The sequence below is a fragment of the Eubalaena glacialis genome, chromosome 15, assembly GCF_028564815.1.
Source record: "Eubalaena glacialis isolate mEubGla1 chromosome 15, mEubGla1.1.hap2.+ XY, whole genome shotgun sequence".
NCBI lineage: Eukaryota > Metazoa > Chordata > Mammalia > Artiodactyla > Balaenidae > Eubalaena > Eubalaena glacialis.
In genome coordinates, this window is record NC_083730.1 from 53,839,100 (window position 1) to 53,854,395 (window position 15,296).

Sequence of the window (15,296 nt, forward strand, 5' to 3'; positions counted from 1 at the left end):
TGTTCCAATCCAGGTGTCTCTCAGTGACTAGTCTGGCCATTGAGACACAGGGAAAGTTACTAGGAGGGGCCTTCTGGAAAACTTTTTAAAGAAGGACAAAAACAAATGACATGTGCCTTTTTCTTTTCCCTTCTACCTGCCTGGAACATGGACATGATTCCAGAGGTGGCATAACTATTTAATAGTCACAAGGATGAAGGCCACATACAAAATATGAAAGAGCAGAAAGCTAGACGATATCTGGGTTTACGAGGGCATGGACCAGCTTTGGACTGCCCATCTCCAGACATTCTAATGTGAGAAAAAGAAAACTAGTCATTTGTTGTTTAATCTTTTTTGGATCTATTTTTTTGCAGCTTAGTGTTAAGCTGATACATAAATTCACAAGATTATTTGAAGATTAAAAGAGAAAAATCTATGTGAAGAGTGTAACACGGTTTCTGGAATATACTAAGTGACCAATGAATGGCTATTATTTGGGGGAGATTAGTTGACTGCCAGCAGAGAACAAAAAATCAAACATAGGATAAACAATTTGGGAAGGGAAGAAAAGTGCTGAATAGAAACTATGACAGGTCCATTAAAAAAAAAAAATTGAGAATCACATTCAGAGCCAAACAATGCACAAAGAGGGTCTAACATAAAAGTAGATACTAAATATAAGTGATTTATTTTCCAGTCCCCTCTGTGAAAACATAAAACTGATGTCATTTATTCATGAAAACCTTGATCAATGAGGAAGATGAGACTAAACAGATTTTTAAAAACTCTGAGAAGTAAAGGTTATATCTAGAAGGTAATTTAGATTTTAGTGAGGCATTGCATTCAGTGTGTCATGTACTCCTGCTTATGTAATACTGTCAAGATCTGGATTAAAGGAATACACAAGACACTGATAAAATGCCACTAGAAAAGGTGACACAGATGCGGTCAGTCATCTTGATGACTCAGACACTAGGTTCTGGAGGAGGAGAAAGTTGCTAAATACAGAAATCTATTTTGTTCACAAATTGGAAGTTCATAACATTAGTCAATCCAGAGAAATACAACTAACTGAATTTGAACATGTGGGCGGAGAAGAACTCAAATTCAGTTTGAAAACTGCACTAGGAATAACAAGTATGATGAAAAGAAAACATGTGAAGAGCTGGAATAGTATGATCAGAGGATGTTAATTTATAGTACGTGGCAAAGGAATGAAAGTTGATATTTGTAGTCACCTTGAAAGGAATTCACTACCGAGTAGTACTTCAAGTCAATGAAAGAAGCTGGAAAGTTAAAAGGATTATTAAAATTTAGCCTTTTAAAAGACATGAATGCCAGACATTGGAATGACCTACATAAGAGCAACTTGATTAAGAGAATAAAAATCTATGTTAACATGAAGTCACTGCTGAATGTGAATACCAAGGGAAGATGGAGTAAAAGATCTGAAAGGCAACAAATCAGACTACAACTATCACATTTTCAAAATTGTAATTAGGTATTACCAAATAAAGTAATAAACAACTTTTAACTTAGAGTGCAAAATAGAAGCACCTTATTATTTTAAAGGTGCAAAAGCAAGAAAATACGACATAAACTTATCCATTTTTAAATAGTCGTCTATGTGATGGGTAAATGCCATTTCAAAACATTTTCAATAGAAAAATGATTTATAAATCAGTTTTCAGAAGGTCAAAAAAAATCAATGTTTAATACCAACTTTAACTATAAATAAAAAGAATATTGTCATCTCTCCTGTTTTTGCTTCAACATTTATATCTTCTGCTCTTTGCCTTTTGGAGAAAATATTGCATTGTAAGGCTGCCGTCTTTTTGGACGAGGACAAGGATCAAGATCTTCTTTAATGTAACCTTAAAAATAAATCACAAATTTAAAAGACAATATCTGCAACATATTTCAGCATATATCCAGTAAACATGTGTCTCATTTAATGCCTTTTAAGTTCACATGATTTTTCTATTAGCTGGTTGTGTTGATTAATGATTTCACTACTTAGCATCAATTTTCTCATTTATACTAAAAACAATAGCAAACATTTATCAAATGTGCTGTATACTGTCTAGGATAACTCTCACACTCCTCTGCAGCAGCTTCCACTATGCCTATTTCACAGCTGAGCTGATGGAGACCCAGGGAAGTTTGATATCTCGCTCAAGTTCCCAAAGCTAGGAAGTAGGAAAGCTGGCGCCCTGCCCAAGATCTAACTCCAGAACCAGAGCACTTAAGCACTTTCCTATTCTGCCTCCCATTGGTTGCAAATGGGGACAAATGGTAAACATGAACTTTTTACTATTATGATAAATTCCAGGTGCTTATCAAAAAGACTTTTTTCAGTAGCTATTTGATGAGATGACATGTCCCTATATTCTTCAGACTATTCGATTCTCCTAAGGTGTCTCCATTCACGTAGTTTTCAGGGGAGGATTCTGCTCTGCCATACCCCTAGGCCATATTAGGGGTACAAGCACAGGCTCTATCCAGACTGTCTAATTCTATTTGATGACCAAGCAGAGACATCATGTCAAAGAGGACTTGTTAATGGGGAAAGTGGAAGTATGGTAATAGCTGTAAGAGACTTTGCATCTTTTGGAAAAACTTATCACTAAATTTCTGGAGCTTTAAAGCTGCGTATGTTCTTAAATTACACTAAATGTAAGTGCTGTATTTGAAGGGGCTAGTTGCATGTCAACAGTCTCCCAAACAAACAAAAGTCCTTTTTACTCAAATATGTTTTATAAATAATTAGCATTCTGGATAGTGAGATTTTAACATCTAAAATTCAGAGTAGTCTCTTTAAAAAAAAAAAAGATGCTTTTCAACAACATAACTTTGCTGGCAACTTTTGTAAAGTTATGAAAAGTCATTTTGATGACTGGATAAAACAGAAATTACTTTCTGAAATTTGAATGATAAAGGAGAATAATGCATACACAATCCCATTAAAGTGCTTATAAACAATCTATGATTCCAATGAAGTTATTTGAAGAGTTGAAAGTTAAGCCTTTATCTTTGCAAAATTGTATTTATGTCACAAAACTGGCACCCAACTTACAGCAGAAGGTAGAGAACCGTGGAGAAAAAGTTTAGTATTTAGACTCGGGTATACACAGTATTTAAAAAAAAAAAGTTCCAAAATGTTACAATCTGTATTCTCACCTCTTTCCATACAAGTCTGAGTGGAAGGAAAACCAACTTCCCAGAAATTCTCTGGTGTATTGGGTGGAATGTAGCGAAATCGGTGTCTTGAGCAGGAAGCCAACTTCTTTTCTCTTTCTTCTGCTGGAAAATCTGCATAATACTGATAATAAAACTGGTGAGTTTTCCACTTAGGAATGATAAATGGAGTGTTACGCTTACTGGTTGTAAACTAGAAGCTAAGAAGACTATTATTCAGCATGCTAAGGAAACTGAATTCTCACTGATGATAGTATTAGTAAGTAATACTATCTCTAAGTAAATTACTATATAAATTACTACTAATAGTTAGTGCTGGTCTGTGAAATGTTTGCTCCATAAAGAAAAGGAGCCTGTATCACACTGTGAAAAAACATACTGCTTCCTGCATCAGTAAAGTCTTACAAGTAAAAAAAACATGCCAGCTGAACTTTACAGCGTGCTTAGTGGCACAGCTTATTTATATACTGGTGCGAACTCTTCATCTTTCTCAGACCAGTAACAAAAAGGCCAAGGCCTGCACTCTGAATAGCACATTTCTCAATTGTTATTTGAATATAACGTGTGTTTTGAAGTAATTTTCCTTTCACTACAATTTTTTAAAATAAAAATTTAGCTTTGAATGTTGTAGGCTTCACGACTTCCCCCTTTAAACTAGATCTTTCAATTAGGATCAAAGGCATATTACTTTTTGCAAATGTGATCATAAAGAACCTGAACTTCATGCAAAGAAAGATAAAACTTTTATGTGAAAACTATACCGGTCTTCAAGCTCTAGATCTAAAGAAAATAAAGCAGTAGTGTAAAGTTTAATAGAACACAAATGATAGGATCACATAATCCAGCTAATTCCATTTTACACTTGAGGAACTGAAAATCAAAGTGATAATTCACCAAAGATATCACCTATTAAAAGTGGCAGACTTAGGACTAGAAATTTTTTGAAGTAAAGGGTTTCTAATATATTTTTCTTTTACATAGATTAATTAATTAAAGGTTTTAGAGTATCTCTGAAACTTTTTTGGGGGAGGGTATCTTTTTCTTCATTCTCATTGCCATGAATATAAGCCTTTGTTACCTTAGCCTGGGAACTGCCCTTAGAGAATCATGGTTATCAGTCAGTGTTAGAGAAACATTGCCACCAAATTACAACATATTTGAAAACAACAGTAGGCTAGTGTAGCTGTTAATGCAGCAAGCAAGCGGAAGAGTGTTAGAAGATAAAGTCAGAGAGGAGGTGGGGTGGGAGTCTGCTGTCCTTGATAAGGGCTTTGATACCATTTCTTAGAGAGGAAGACAACTAAGGATTTTGGGCAGAAGAGTGACATGATTTAACTTTTATTCTAAAAAGACAATTTGGAAAAAAGACCATTCATTGCTGTGTTGAAAGTACAATCAATAGGATTTGCTGATAGATCCATTACTGAGATATGAAAGAAAAAAGTAGGTAACTACAAGATCTCTGGTTTAAACTAGAGAAGAATGGACATATAAAAGGCTCAGAGGTAAGGTTTGAGAATTGGAGATAGAAACTGTGTGTGTGCTTTAGGACATGTGAAATTTGAGGTGACTATTAGCCACATGTATGTTGCATATTCCACATGTGGAATAGGCAAAGGGAAAAATTTAGGAACTGTAATTGTAAGCATACAGACAATATTTAAATACATGGGACTGGCACTTTCACTCCTGGTCATGAGGGAGTAACAGGGAACAGAATTACCCTCTACCTTAAAAAACTGAAAAAATGGAATAAAATGCATGAAACAGTGTTTTCAGAGACTGGATAACAGCACAAAAAATGATTCCTGAGAGGAGGAAAGCAAATTAACAGTGTTTCCAGCAAAAGAGCTTTATTCTCACTGGTAGTAATAGTTCCACTTAGAACTAAAAACTGGAGGTTTACTTAGTATAGACCATATTCCTTAATTAAGAAATCATGATACATTTGTTTTATGAAAACTCATGATACAGGAGGAGGTTTTGCTTGTATCACCAAACTGCTTTCCAAAATAGTGATCTCAGTTTACACTCCCACTGTTAGTATATGACAGCATTTTTCTCACCAAATGCTTCCCTGCACTGTAACCTATTCATACATAACTTTAATGTGCTTGGTGATCAAATTCTCTAGCCACAGTTTTTAAAAAGAAAATTTAAAAGGGGAAGTATATTGCTGGAAGCAGGTATCCAACAGCGAAAGGACAGCAAGGGAAGAAATAAAAACAGTACGTTTCAAAAAGACACAGAACCTGCCTAGCACTATTTATTAAGAGGACAATTAGTACAATCTACTTCAAGATATACTATCTAGTCAAAGACACCCAATGTATAAAAGGAAAATACAATTGTGTTTTAAGGATGAAGTAGAGCCTATTCATCACATTTTGTTTAGAAAGGAAAATGTTTGGGGGGGGGGAAAGAGCTTATGGTTGTACTAGTTATTTAGAAAAAACAATTATGAGTACATCTCATTTCCTGAGAGTGCTGGTGTTTAAGTAAAAAATAAAATAGCCAAGTTTCCAACTAAAATGTCAAAATTTCGCCCAAATAGTATATGTATTAGAGCCTCTGCTGTAACATAACACAAGTTAAAAAAATTAAAAGATATACAAATAAACATAAAAAAGACAAATGGCACAAATGTCTTAAGCTGGAAATAAGAACTACTGCTTAGGCTCCAGATTCACTTAGAGAATCTAAGAGAAATTGAGGGCTTTCGTTTTCATCTATATCTCTCAGGTCCCAGCCAGTATGTATACTCTATGTATTCATTCTGTTATTCCTGGCTCAAACTTGTTTCTAGATACAAATACAGTTTGTATATGTGATTTTTAAATCATGCCTATAAAGCCATCTTTAAAAAAACCCAAATGACAGTATTTACATTAGTACTTACAATTTCACATTCCTTACATGTGTGTCCAAGCAATTTTCTTCTTTCTTCTTTTTTCCGGACTACCTCAATATGAGGAAAATTTTGTAAGCTAGTCTCTCTGGGGGGAAAATGAATTAAATTTATCTGTTACTATAGAGACCTTTGGTTTAGGTTTTAAATTAGCAAAGGTGAGCATCCAGAGGAGAAATAATCCCAAAACATTCATTCATTTTATTTGAAATGCTTCCCCAGAATGTGAAAAAAAAACAAGCATTTCTTCATTCACTCTCCACTAAAATATTAAGTATTTTACATATTACATAGTATTTTACATAGTATTTTACATACCAGGTATTTTTACAGATATTTTTCTCTAACTGAAAAAGATAACTATTACTTCCTATTTTTGCCTCTGGCTGGCTGAAAATAATTATTAGGTTGGGAGGTAAAATATAAAATAACCTAATTATAAAGGAATGCTGTATTATTAAACTCAGGAATTGCTACTCTATAACATAACTGAGAGAATACTGCCTGTTAACTCGGTTTCTAGTACTAAAAACCCATAAATCAGGGCTAACCTACTCCTCCCTAAAGAACAAATTCATTTGTTAAAGAACAAATTCATTTGTTTGCATGTCATTTACTATTTTCTCCAACAATTTCTTTTGTCGCTTCCGTCTACCTTAAATTCTTCAAAATATTAGGCACAATTATCATTGTGCTTGTCCTTAAAGACAAAGATTCTATTGTGAACCACTGGAAACCTAGGAGGGGTCAAAGCCACTGAGGTATGGATTGATGAGGTATACAGTTCTTTAGTAAGAAAAAGCAATCAGGAAGCATGGAACATTTCTTTATAATATACTTGCATCCTACTTTAAAAAGCCCAATATAGAAAACTCCAAATTTACAAGTAAATGAAGACTTATGTAACACCATATACATTTGTTTATAATAGAAACATCACCAGTGAACTTAAACAGTCTGACTCACAAAAACTGACTTTTAAAATGACCTGTTGGTAACACATCTACTCCTTTGAGGTATTTTGATAGTTGGCAAGTACTGTTCTTCAAAAAAAAGCTTTAAATGCTCTATTTCAAAACATATCAGGTTATATAGGTCCTTTTTGTGCTTAAATCCAACAACTCTCTGGAGCAACCGGTAAATTAAAAAAGACCAAGAAACAACAGATAAAAAAATATTGCCATGACTATACTTTCTTTCAAATAGTTTATGGAATCTTAGGTTTATATAGAATATAATTTAGCCATATCCTTTCCTCTGAATCTAATCTATCCTGTTTCTGTAGTGTACTATAACGCAGCAGGGAATCCACTAGTAGACTGGCAGTTGCAGTAGACATCAAGCATCACCTAAAAGGTTACTAAGCTTCTTGTCCCTGACATAACACAACCCATCTTCCCAGGGTTTGCTAGTACTCTCAGTGGGGAAAGGGACCATACTAACTCTGAGACTTATACCATCCCTACATCTTTACCCACGTCCTGCATCTCCAGCTATCTAATGGTTGCAGAATAAATAAAACTACTCATGTATTTTTTTAAAAGTTAGTGAACCTATGGGACTTCCCTCGTGGTCCAATGGTTAAGAATCCACCTTCCAATGCGGGGGACACAGATTCGATCCTTGGTTGGGGAACTAAGATGCCACATACTGCGGGGCAAGTAAGCCTGCGTGCCAAAACTAATGAGCCCGCACGTCTCATCTAGAGAGTCTGCGTGCCGCAGACTACAGAGCCCAAGTGCTCTGGAGCCCGTGCGCCACAATGAAGATCCGACACAGCCAAAAATAGAAAAAAAAAAAAAAAAGTTAGTGAACCTATACTAGAAACATCTGAAATGACAGTTCTTACTGTGCAATCTTACTTCTAGGAATCTATTCCAAAGATGCACAGGCAAAAATTTGAAAAGAGAATGCACAAGGCTATTCACTGTAGCATTATGCATGCTAGCATAACTGTAAACAACCCAAATGCTCATTGCTAGGGAATAAACTATGGTACAAACAACAAAATACCATGAAATTAGAAAAAGAAATGAGGAATATCACTATATACTACTATGAGTGATTTCCAGGACATATAGTTAAATGAAAAAAGCAAAGTAGAGAAAAGCATATACAGCATTCTACCATTTGTATAGAGAAGAGAGTACAATTATCTATATCTACATCAATTTCAAGATATATAGAAATTTGCTTTTACTTCTTAAAATGGATGGAAACCCATAAATTTTTAACAAATGGTTATGTGTGTAGGAATAGGAAGCTATCAAAATGAAGGGGACTTCAGAATAGAAGACAGACTTCTGAATATACCCTGTTTTGCAGCCTCTGGTATCATATACATAATTTCCTTAATTTTAAAGAAAGAATTAAAGATAAAAAGAAAAAACAATTTCTAAAAAATCAAAAGCAAAATTACACAAACATGGATACTGGGTTGGTGGCACAACTACAGAGAAAATAATTATCCTAAGTGACCTGAAAACACAGTGATTTGACTGTACCTTTCTGATGGGATATATCGTAAGGACAAAAAGACTCAAAAAAGTCTTAAACCATTTTCATAAATCATGTTATTCATAATAGTTTGAATTATTCTGAGAGTGTTCTGTGGAATCAAGTTAAATGAAGAATGATGTTAGTGGCACTGAGAAGTGGGATTTTCAGTAAGCGGGGAACTAGATACAGATGTAACAGAGGAGGTTACAGAGAAATCCTGTAGTCCTGAACTTGAATTGAAGCTATCAGTATGAACATATGTAGTTTATCTTAAAAAACAAAATGAAACAAAAACTTTACTTCTAACTCTGTCCAGCCAAAAGGTCCAGAAACAATGGCTAACTGGAGCAATAAGCAACCCCAGCAGTCAGACTACGGCCTAAATACTGTTAAACTAGGGCTCCTGGAGAAATGCCAGATTCCAGCCTATGGCAGGAGCCTAGAACATCTTCTCATACCAGAGCAAGGAAGCTATGAAAGACAGCTAGAGTAGTGTCCATTCAAAGAGGCTTCTGCTGGGCAAAGATGGGACAATCTGAGTATCGTAAGGGTGATAAATGCAATGGATTGAAATGCATCAAACATATTTAAATCCATTAGTTCATAATGATACTTAAACAAGACTCTCTCTAGTCACATCTGAGATACTACGGTACTATTTCTTTGGAAAACTGGGAATAAAGGGAAAGAATCATTTAGCAACAAAATGACAGCTCTTATCTATTAGAGTCTTACAGGCAACAGTAGAAATTTATCTTGGCCTGTCAGATTTCTAAATTCTTGATCAAAGTATAAACAATAACTTTACTTATTGAGTGACTGAATTTGCCAACATCATAACTTAAAGAAAAAAAAGCATAAAAAGTTTTTTTGAATAGACTGCTGTGCCTTAATTCACTTCTAGAATGAATAGTACATGACTGAAAGTTAGAGAATTTGCATATTTGCATAAAAGGCAGAAAGGAGCATTATGGTTTAAAATCAAGATGCTTAAATTTTTTTTTTTAATTTAAAAATTCTCATAAAATAATTCTGAAGCACAGCCTAAGGCCTGCCACCCAAAGGCTATACTATATACAAGTTACAGTATTCAATAAATTGCTGAAGTTCAAATAAAGTTCACAGTAAAATAGGGTAAGAATAAAATATGTTATAATGAAGCAGAGAAAATAACTGTCATCACTGTCCAAAACAGGGTAGTGGTGGTAAAAAAATTTCCTTATTTTAAAAGTTTGCCATTTTTATACTTGAGTTCCATTTTTGTTATGGTCATAAAGTAAATGATATAGACTCTATTTTAACCAAAGTAGCAATATTAATAGGTCAGAGATCCTCAAACAAAGATAGCTCTGTGGTACTTCCAATCACATTGCTGGTATTAACCAAGGCCAACTTACCTTTCATCATCTTTAAAATATGGCTCCACAAATGCTTTCTGTTTGACTTTATCTTTTTTATCACCAGGAGCTGTAAACAAAACAATCATACCACAAACTGAATGTAGAACTTACTTAGAAATAATTAGCTTTTTTGGGGGGAAAAAAGGACATATACCAAAACTTCTATTTTTATTGGGTTTCATACTCTGGTCCCTGGGCAATTAGTTTAAATTTTCTATAACTAATTCCTTCCTTTCTTTTTCATCTGCATAATAAGGAGAGTGCTGATTATCTCACCTAAGAATTACTAAAGAGATAAAAATCGTAACTATAAAAAGTATTTTAGACTTTAAAAGAACTACTCAGATGTCCATTATCATCTGGCACCAAACAACAATAACAAGATGGGTTTTAATCTGTTCACTTATTAGTCCCGTTGATTTTTATAATGTGTCTTTAAGGTAGCTGATAACTAGGAAATAAAAATATTTAAAAATTTTATCAGAATATTGGTGACAAAATAAGAACTAGAGCCCATGGACGTGAATCCCAAGTTGTCTAGACTCAAATAGCTAACTGCTATCATCTGTTCAAATAATCAAAATTTACTGAGCATTGTGCTAAGTTCTGGACATAAAATGTAGAACAGGAGAGACCAGGTCTCCTGTCCTCACGGAGTTTACATTGCAGTGAGGGAAACAGACATTAAGCAAGCAGACAGCTAAGGCTACCTGAACATGTAATGTAATAACTGATGAATAGAGAGAAGTCAGCCGTGAGAAGAGGTACGAATGGGGAATCTTCTAGGTAAAGGTCCTCGATGGCAAAAAGTTTGGCACATTATAAGAAGTAAGAGGAGGATAGTGTGGTTGAGATTTAGCAAAAAAGGGAAGTGTTGGGGAAGATGAGGCTGGGGTGGGGGGAGTGGGCAGGTACCAGATCATGATGGGACATGGAGGCCAAGAGAAGGAGTTTGAATTTTATTGCAAGTGCAATGGGAAGCCACTGAAGACTTTCAAATATTATCTACTTTACTGAGGCATAATTTACATACACGGATTTTAAGTGTACTATGATGAATTTTGACAGATGTATATTCCAGTGTAACTGCTAATACCCAAATCGAGACAGAGAACATTCCCATGAAAGTTTCCTATTCCACTGTTTCTCCTGCACAAGAATGTTCTCTTATGTCTCTCCCCTCCCCAACAATCACTGATTTAATTTCTATCACCATAGCTTAGTTATGTCTGTTTTAGAGCTTCATATCAATGAGATTATATAGTATGTATTCTTTTTCATCTTGTGCATTTGTCTAGCTCAACAGGTTTTAGAGACTGATCCATGTTGATGAGTCTAGTAGTTCCCTCCTTTTTGTTGTGAAGTAGTGTTCCATCATGAGTATACCACAATTTATTCACCTGCTGATGGACATCTGGGTTGTTTCCAGTTTTGACCTATTACAAATAGCACTACTATGAACATTCTTGAACACATCTTTCCGTGAACATGTTTTCTTTTTTCTTGGGTATATATCTAGGAGTGGAATTGCTGGGTCACAATATGCTTAGCTTTTACAAAAAACTGACAACTTCAATAAAGCTGTTAAAAAACCCCTGCTGAACTGTTTTCCAAAGTATAGTCAATTTTCTACTCCACCAACAATGCATGAGAGTTCCAGCTGCTCTTCACACTTGCTAATGCTAGATGTTAGCAATCTTTTTAACCATTCTGGGGGTGTGAACTGTTATCGCCATCCCTGACTGTCCAAGAATGTTGATCGTCTTTTCATGTGCTTATTGGCCATTCAAATATCTTCTTTTCATTGAAGGATTTTTAAGCAAGAATACAATCCAACTTAAATTTAAACTAAATCACTTTTAATTCTCTCTAGAGACTGGGCTAGAGATAAGAGATACATAAAAAGACCAGTTAGGAGGCCTGGAATAGAATAGGTAGAGATCAGAGTGGCTGAGACCAGGTAGTGGCTACAGAGATGGAGAGAAGTGAAGGGTTATGAAATATATTTTGGAGATACTGCTGCCAGGGTATTAGACTGGGCACGAAGGTCAGGTGAAAGAAGTCAAATATGACTCCCACATTTCCATCTTTAGTAAATGTGAGGATAGTAACTGAGGCTTAATGAAACCCAGAAAGGCAGAGGAAGATCAAATTTGGGTAGAAAAATAAAGATTTCTAATTGGAATATATTAATTTTAAGGTGCTTATAAGATGTCCAGTATGTAAGTGGAATAAAGTCTGAGGTTCAGAAGAGAAAGGACGAGGGTGGGAGTAACGAATATACAGAAACGTCTTTTTCACTTGTCTTACAGAACAGCACATACTCTCGTGTTCTTCCTACTTCATAGGCTGCACCTCCTTCTCAGTTTCCTTTGCTGGTTTCTTCCTTTTAAAGTTGCCATATCCTAGAGGTCAGAACTTGAAATACTCCTCTTTTCTATTTATATTCAATTCTTGGGTGTTCTCACTCAGTGTCATGACTTTCAGCTCCATCTACTTGCTGTTCACCTCCTGCCCACTAAGTCATTTTTTTTTATTCTGGATTTCCTGTCCAAATTTGACACATGTCAACTGCCTACAAACACCTCCCCTTGAATATCTAGTAAGTACTAACATGTCCAGAACTGAGCTTTTGATATCCTGCCCGAAATCTACTCCTTCCTGTGAGGGAAGACTAGGTAGAATTTTGTGATATGGGGGTCTAGAAAATGAAATAAATGGACAGAAAGTCCTAAATTCTATGCCTGAGTGACTGGGAAAAATAAAAAAGTCTGAAAGGTCACTTGGTAGGAAATAAATGGAACTTGGTTTAGATATCTTAAGTTTAAGCTGTTGAAGAGACGCAGAAGTAGGATTACTAAGAAATGCAGGGCTGGGATTCATTGGAGAAATCAAACTAGAGATGCAGATTTGGAGTTTTATTTTCAGAGGTAATTTAATAAAAGCATGAGAGAAAATGAGTGTGAGGAAGAAAATAGAGTCTTGGGGATACTCTAGGAAACAGAAGTTGCCAGAGATCAGAAGAGCAGTGCAGCATTGCCACAAAAGCTAAGTGAGAAGAAATTCTGGGATGTTCAGTGTGAAAAGCAACTTAAAAAAAAAAGATAGAAATTAATAATTATACCTTATAAAAGAATATCTTTTTTTTTTGAAGTGAAACCAATTTGCAAAGGGCTTGGGGAGAAAAATGAATTGAACAGTTGTGAATTTTTATCACGAAATTTGCTTGATCAAGTTTTTGCCATCGACTGAGCAAACAAAAGCATGCTGTTATGTATCTTTGGTTAAGGTCTCATCCTGTGGGCTGTCACTTTAAAAAGCACAAGGAAAACATAATCAAGATAGATTTATATTCAATGCTTTGACTATTGTCATAGCAGAAGTTGTGCTCATTTAAGCCACTATAAAACCACCTTTGCACTAAATTAAAAATTGACCGTTTTACTCACAGTAAGGAAGAGATATTTAGCAAGAATTTTAACTAATTTTCAATTCAGATTATCTACTTAAGAGTTTCACTTAGACTGTTCTTCTTTTGATTGCTATCCTACATTATGAATTACTGCTTCTAATAAAACAGATCTGAAGAAGACAGATATAGCATTTTATCTGGGAAGGTAAAGTATTCAAGCAGGAAACGGGTCTGAATTTTCTGCAAAACTTCCTCTTTTCACTCAATTACAATAATTCACTTAATTATGGTATCACTTAACAAAGAATTTTCTCAAAACTTTTATAAGCTGAGTGAAAGGTTCATAGGAACCCTCTGAACTATTTTTGGTAACTCTTCTATTAATCTGAAATTATCTTTAAAAAAAACAAAAAAAATATATTCAAGAAGCATGAAACTTGGTTAAGATACCTTATTAAGCCTCTGTTAATAAGCATATGACTTAATTTACTAAACTCAGTGTACTGGAAAAACCATAATTAGAAAGGAAATTGCCTTACAGTTTGGTTTTTTTGTAGCAGTTGACAACTCCTCTTCATTTGCTACTTGGGGGAAGCTATCCACCAAACACGATTCATATTCTTCATGTGTAGTCCGATCAAACATATCTTCCAAGCTATCATTCATTTTTCTTTCTCCATCTATGTGAAAGAGCATTGGCTTAGGCAACAAGCAAGCTTTTTGCTTTCTATGTAGACCAATGTGAAACTTGTAGGAACTGCCACAAAATAATTCAGATGTGTATGAGGCAACAGTAAACCCCAAGCCTGGGTAGTTACTGCACATTTATAAAGGTTTTATGTTATGCCTTCAAATGTCCTTTACTCATGTGAAGAGAATGCTAGGTTTGTTACTGTCATTATAAATGTTAAAAAGTCTTTTTCTCTCTATCAGCTCATGTATCAATATAATTCATACTAAACCAAAAGGAACTACAGAAAGGAATGGTGAGGAACAGAAAACACAGCATAATAAATGGTGAAAAATATGAAGTTTAAATAAACTATGTATAAATAACTGACATCAAAATCTCTATAGAGTTTTGTTTACCTGCTTATTTTTCTAATGTGGTAGCAAAAAAGTATTTTCTTGCATTATCATTAACTCTTGGAAGTTCAGTGTTACAGAAATAATGAATTCAATTCCATATTTGATATGCAAAGTGCTAACTTCATCTTCAGAGTACTAACTACATTTCCATTATATAATTATATTTTTAAAAACACCAGTTTACTAAAAATAGAAATAGATTCAGTTGGCTAACAGATATGACAAAACTGAAGCCTACCAAGATTACTCTATATAAAGTAACTACCACCTCCCCCCATGCAGACTCTCTGGCACCTCACCCCGTTTTATCTTTCCCTAGCACTTGCCATCATCTAGCATATCATACTTGTTTGTTTCTCCCCTATTACAATGTAAGCTCCATGAGGTAGGTACTTTTGTTCTGTTCACTATTATCTCCAATTCCTAATACAGAACTGTGTCTTGATAATTATTGAATGATTAAACATTTGTTCATTTTTCATTTTGAGGGTCAAACTTGTAAGTAAAAATAACTCCTATGTGCCAGGCAGTATGCTAGGCATTCCCAAAGCATTCTGTGTATGCTGTTAGTAAATCACAATAAGTTAATGATTCATTTTTTTGCGGGTCAGACTTCTGATTGTAAAGTGCTTGAGGACAGAGACCATATCCTTATTGATCTTTCTATCATAGCAGCTACTAAGTCTAACACAGAGTAGAGATATAAAAATCAGTTTTGACTTGAAATAGTAGTAATTGGGAGTTTAATGGTATGTTTCATCTTTAACCAATTTTAAGTAGGAAAAAGATCTACCTCATGGGTAAAATG

General features: G+C 34.7%; 1 protein-coding gene across 3 annotated transcripts in view; it reads right to left on the reverse strand.

Annotated features, from left to right (window-relative positions):
- Positions 1-534: 534 nt before the first annotated feature.
- Positions 535-15,296, reverse strand: part of RBBP8 (RB binding protein 8, endonuclease) — a 96,062-nt gene continuing 81,300 nt past the window's right edge. For 2 of the 3 annotated variants that reach the window (XM_061169310.1, XM_061169309.1), the window contains exons 17-21: positions 13,939-14,079; positions 9,985-10,054; positions 6,080-6,176; positions 3,163-3,304; positions 535-1,856 (exon numbers count right to left, since the gene is read on the reverse strand). In XM_061169310.1, the coding sequence (XP_061025293.1) occupies positions 1,759-1,856; positions 3,163-3,304; positions 6,080-6,176; positions 9,985-10,054; positions 13,939-14,079 (548 nt within the window). In that variant the 3' untranslated portion in view covers positions 535-1,758. The remainder of the gene's footprint in view (positions 1,857-3,162; positions 3,305-6,079; positions 6,177-9,984; positions 10,055-13,938; positions 14,080-15,296) is intronic. The other variant, XM_061169311.1, reaches the window with a different exon arrangement.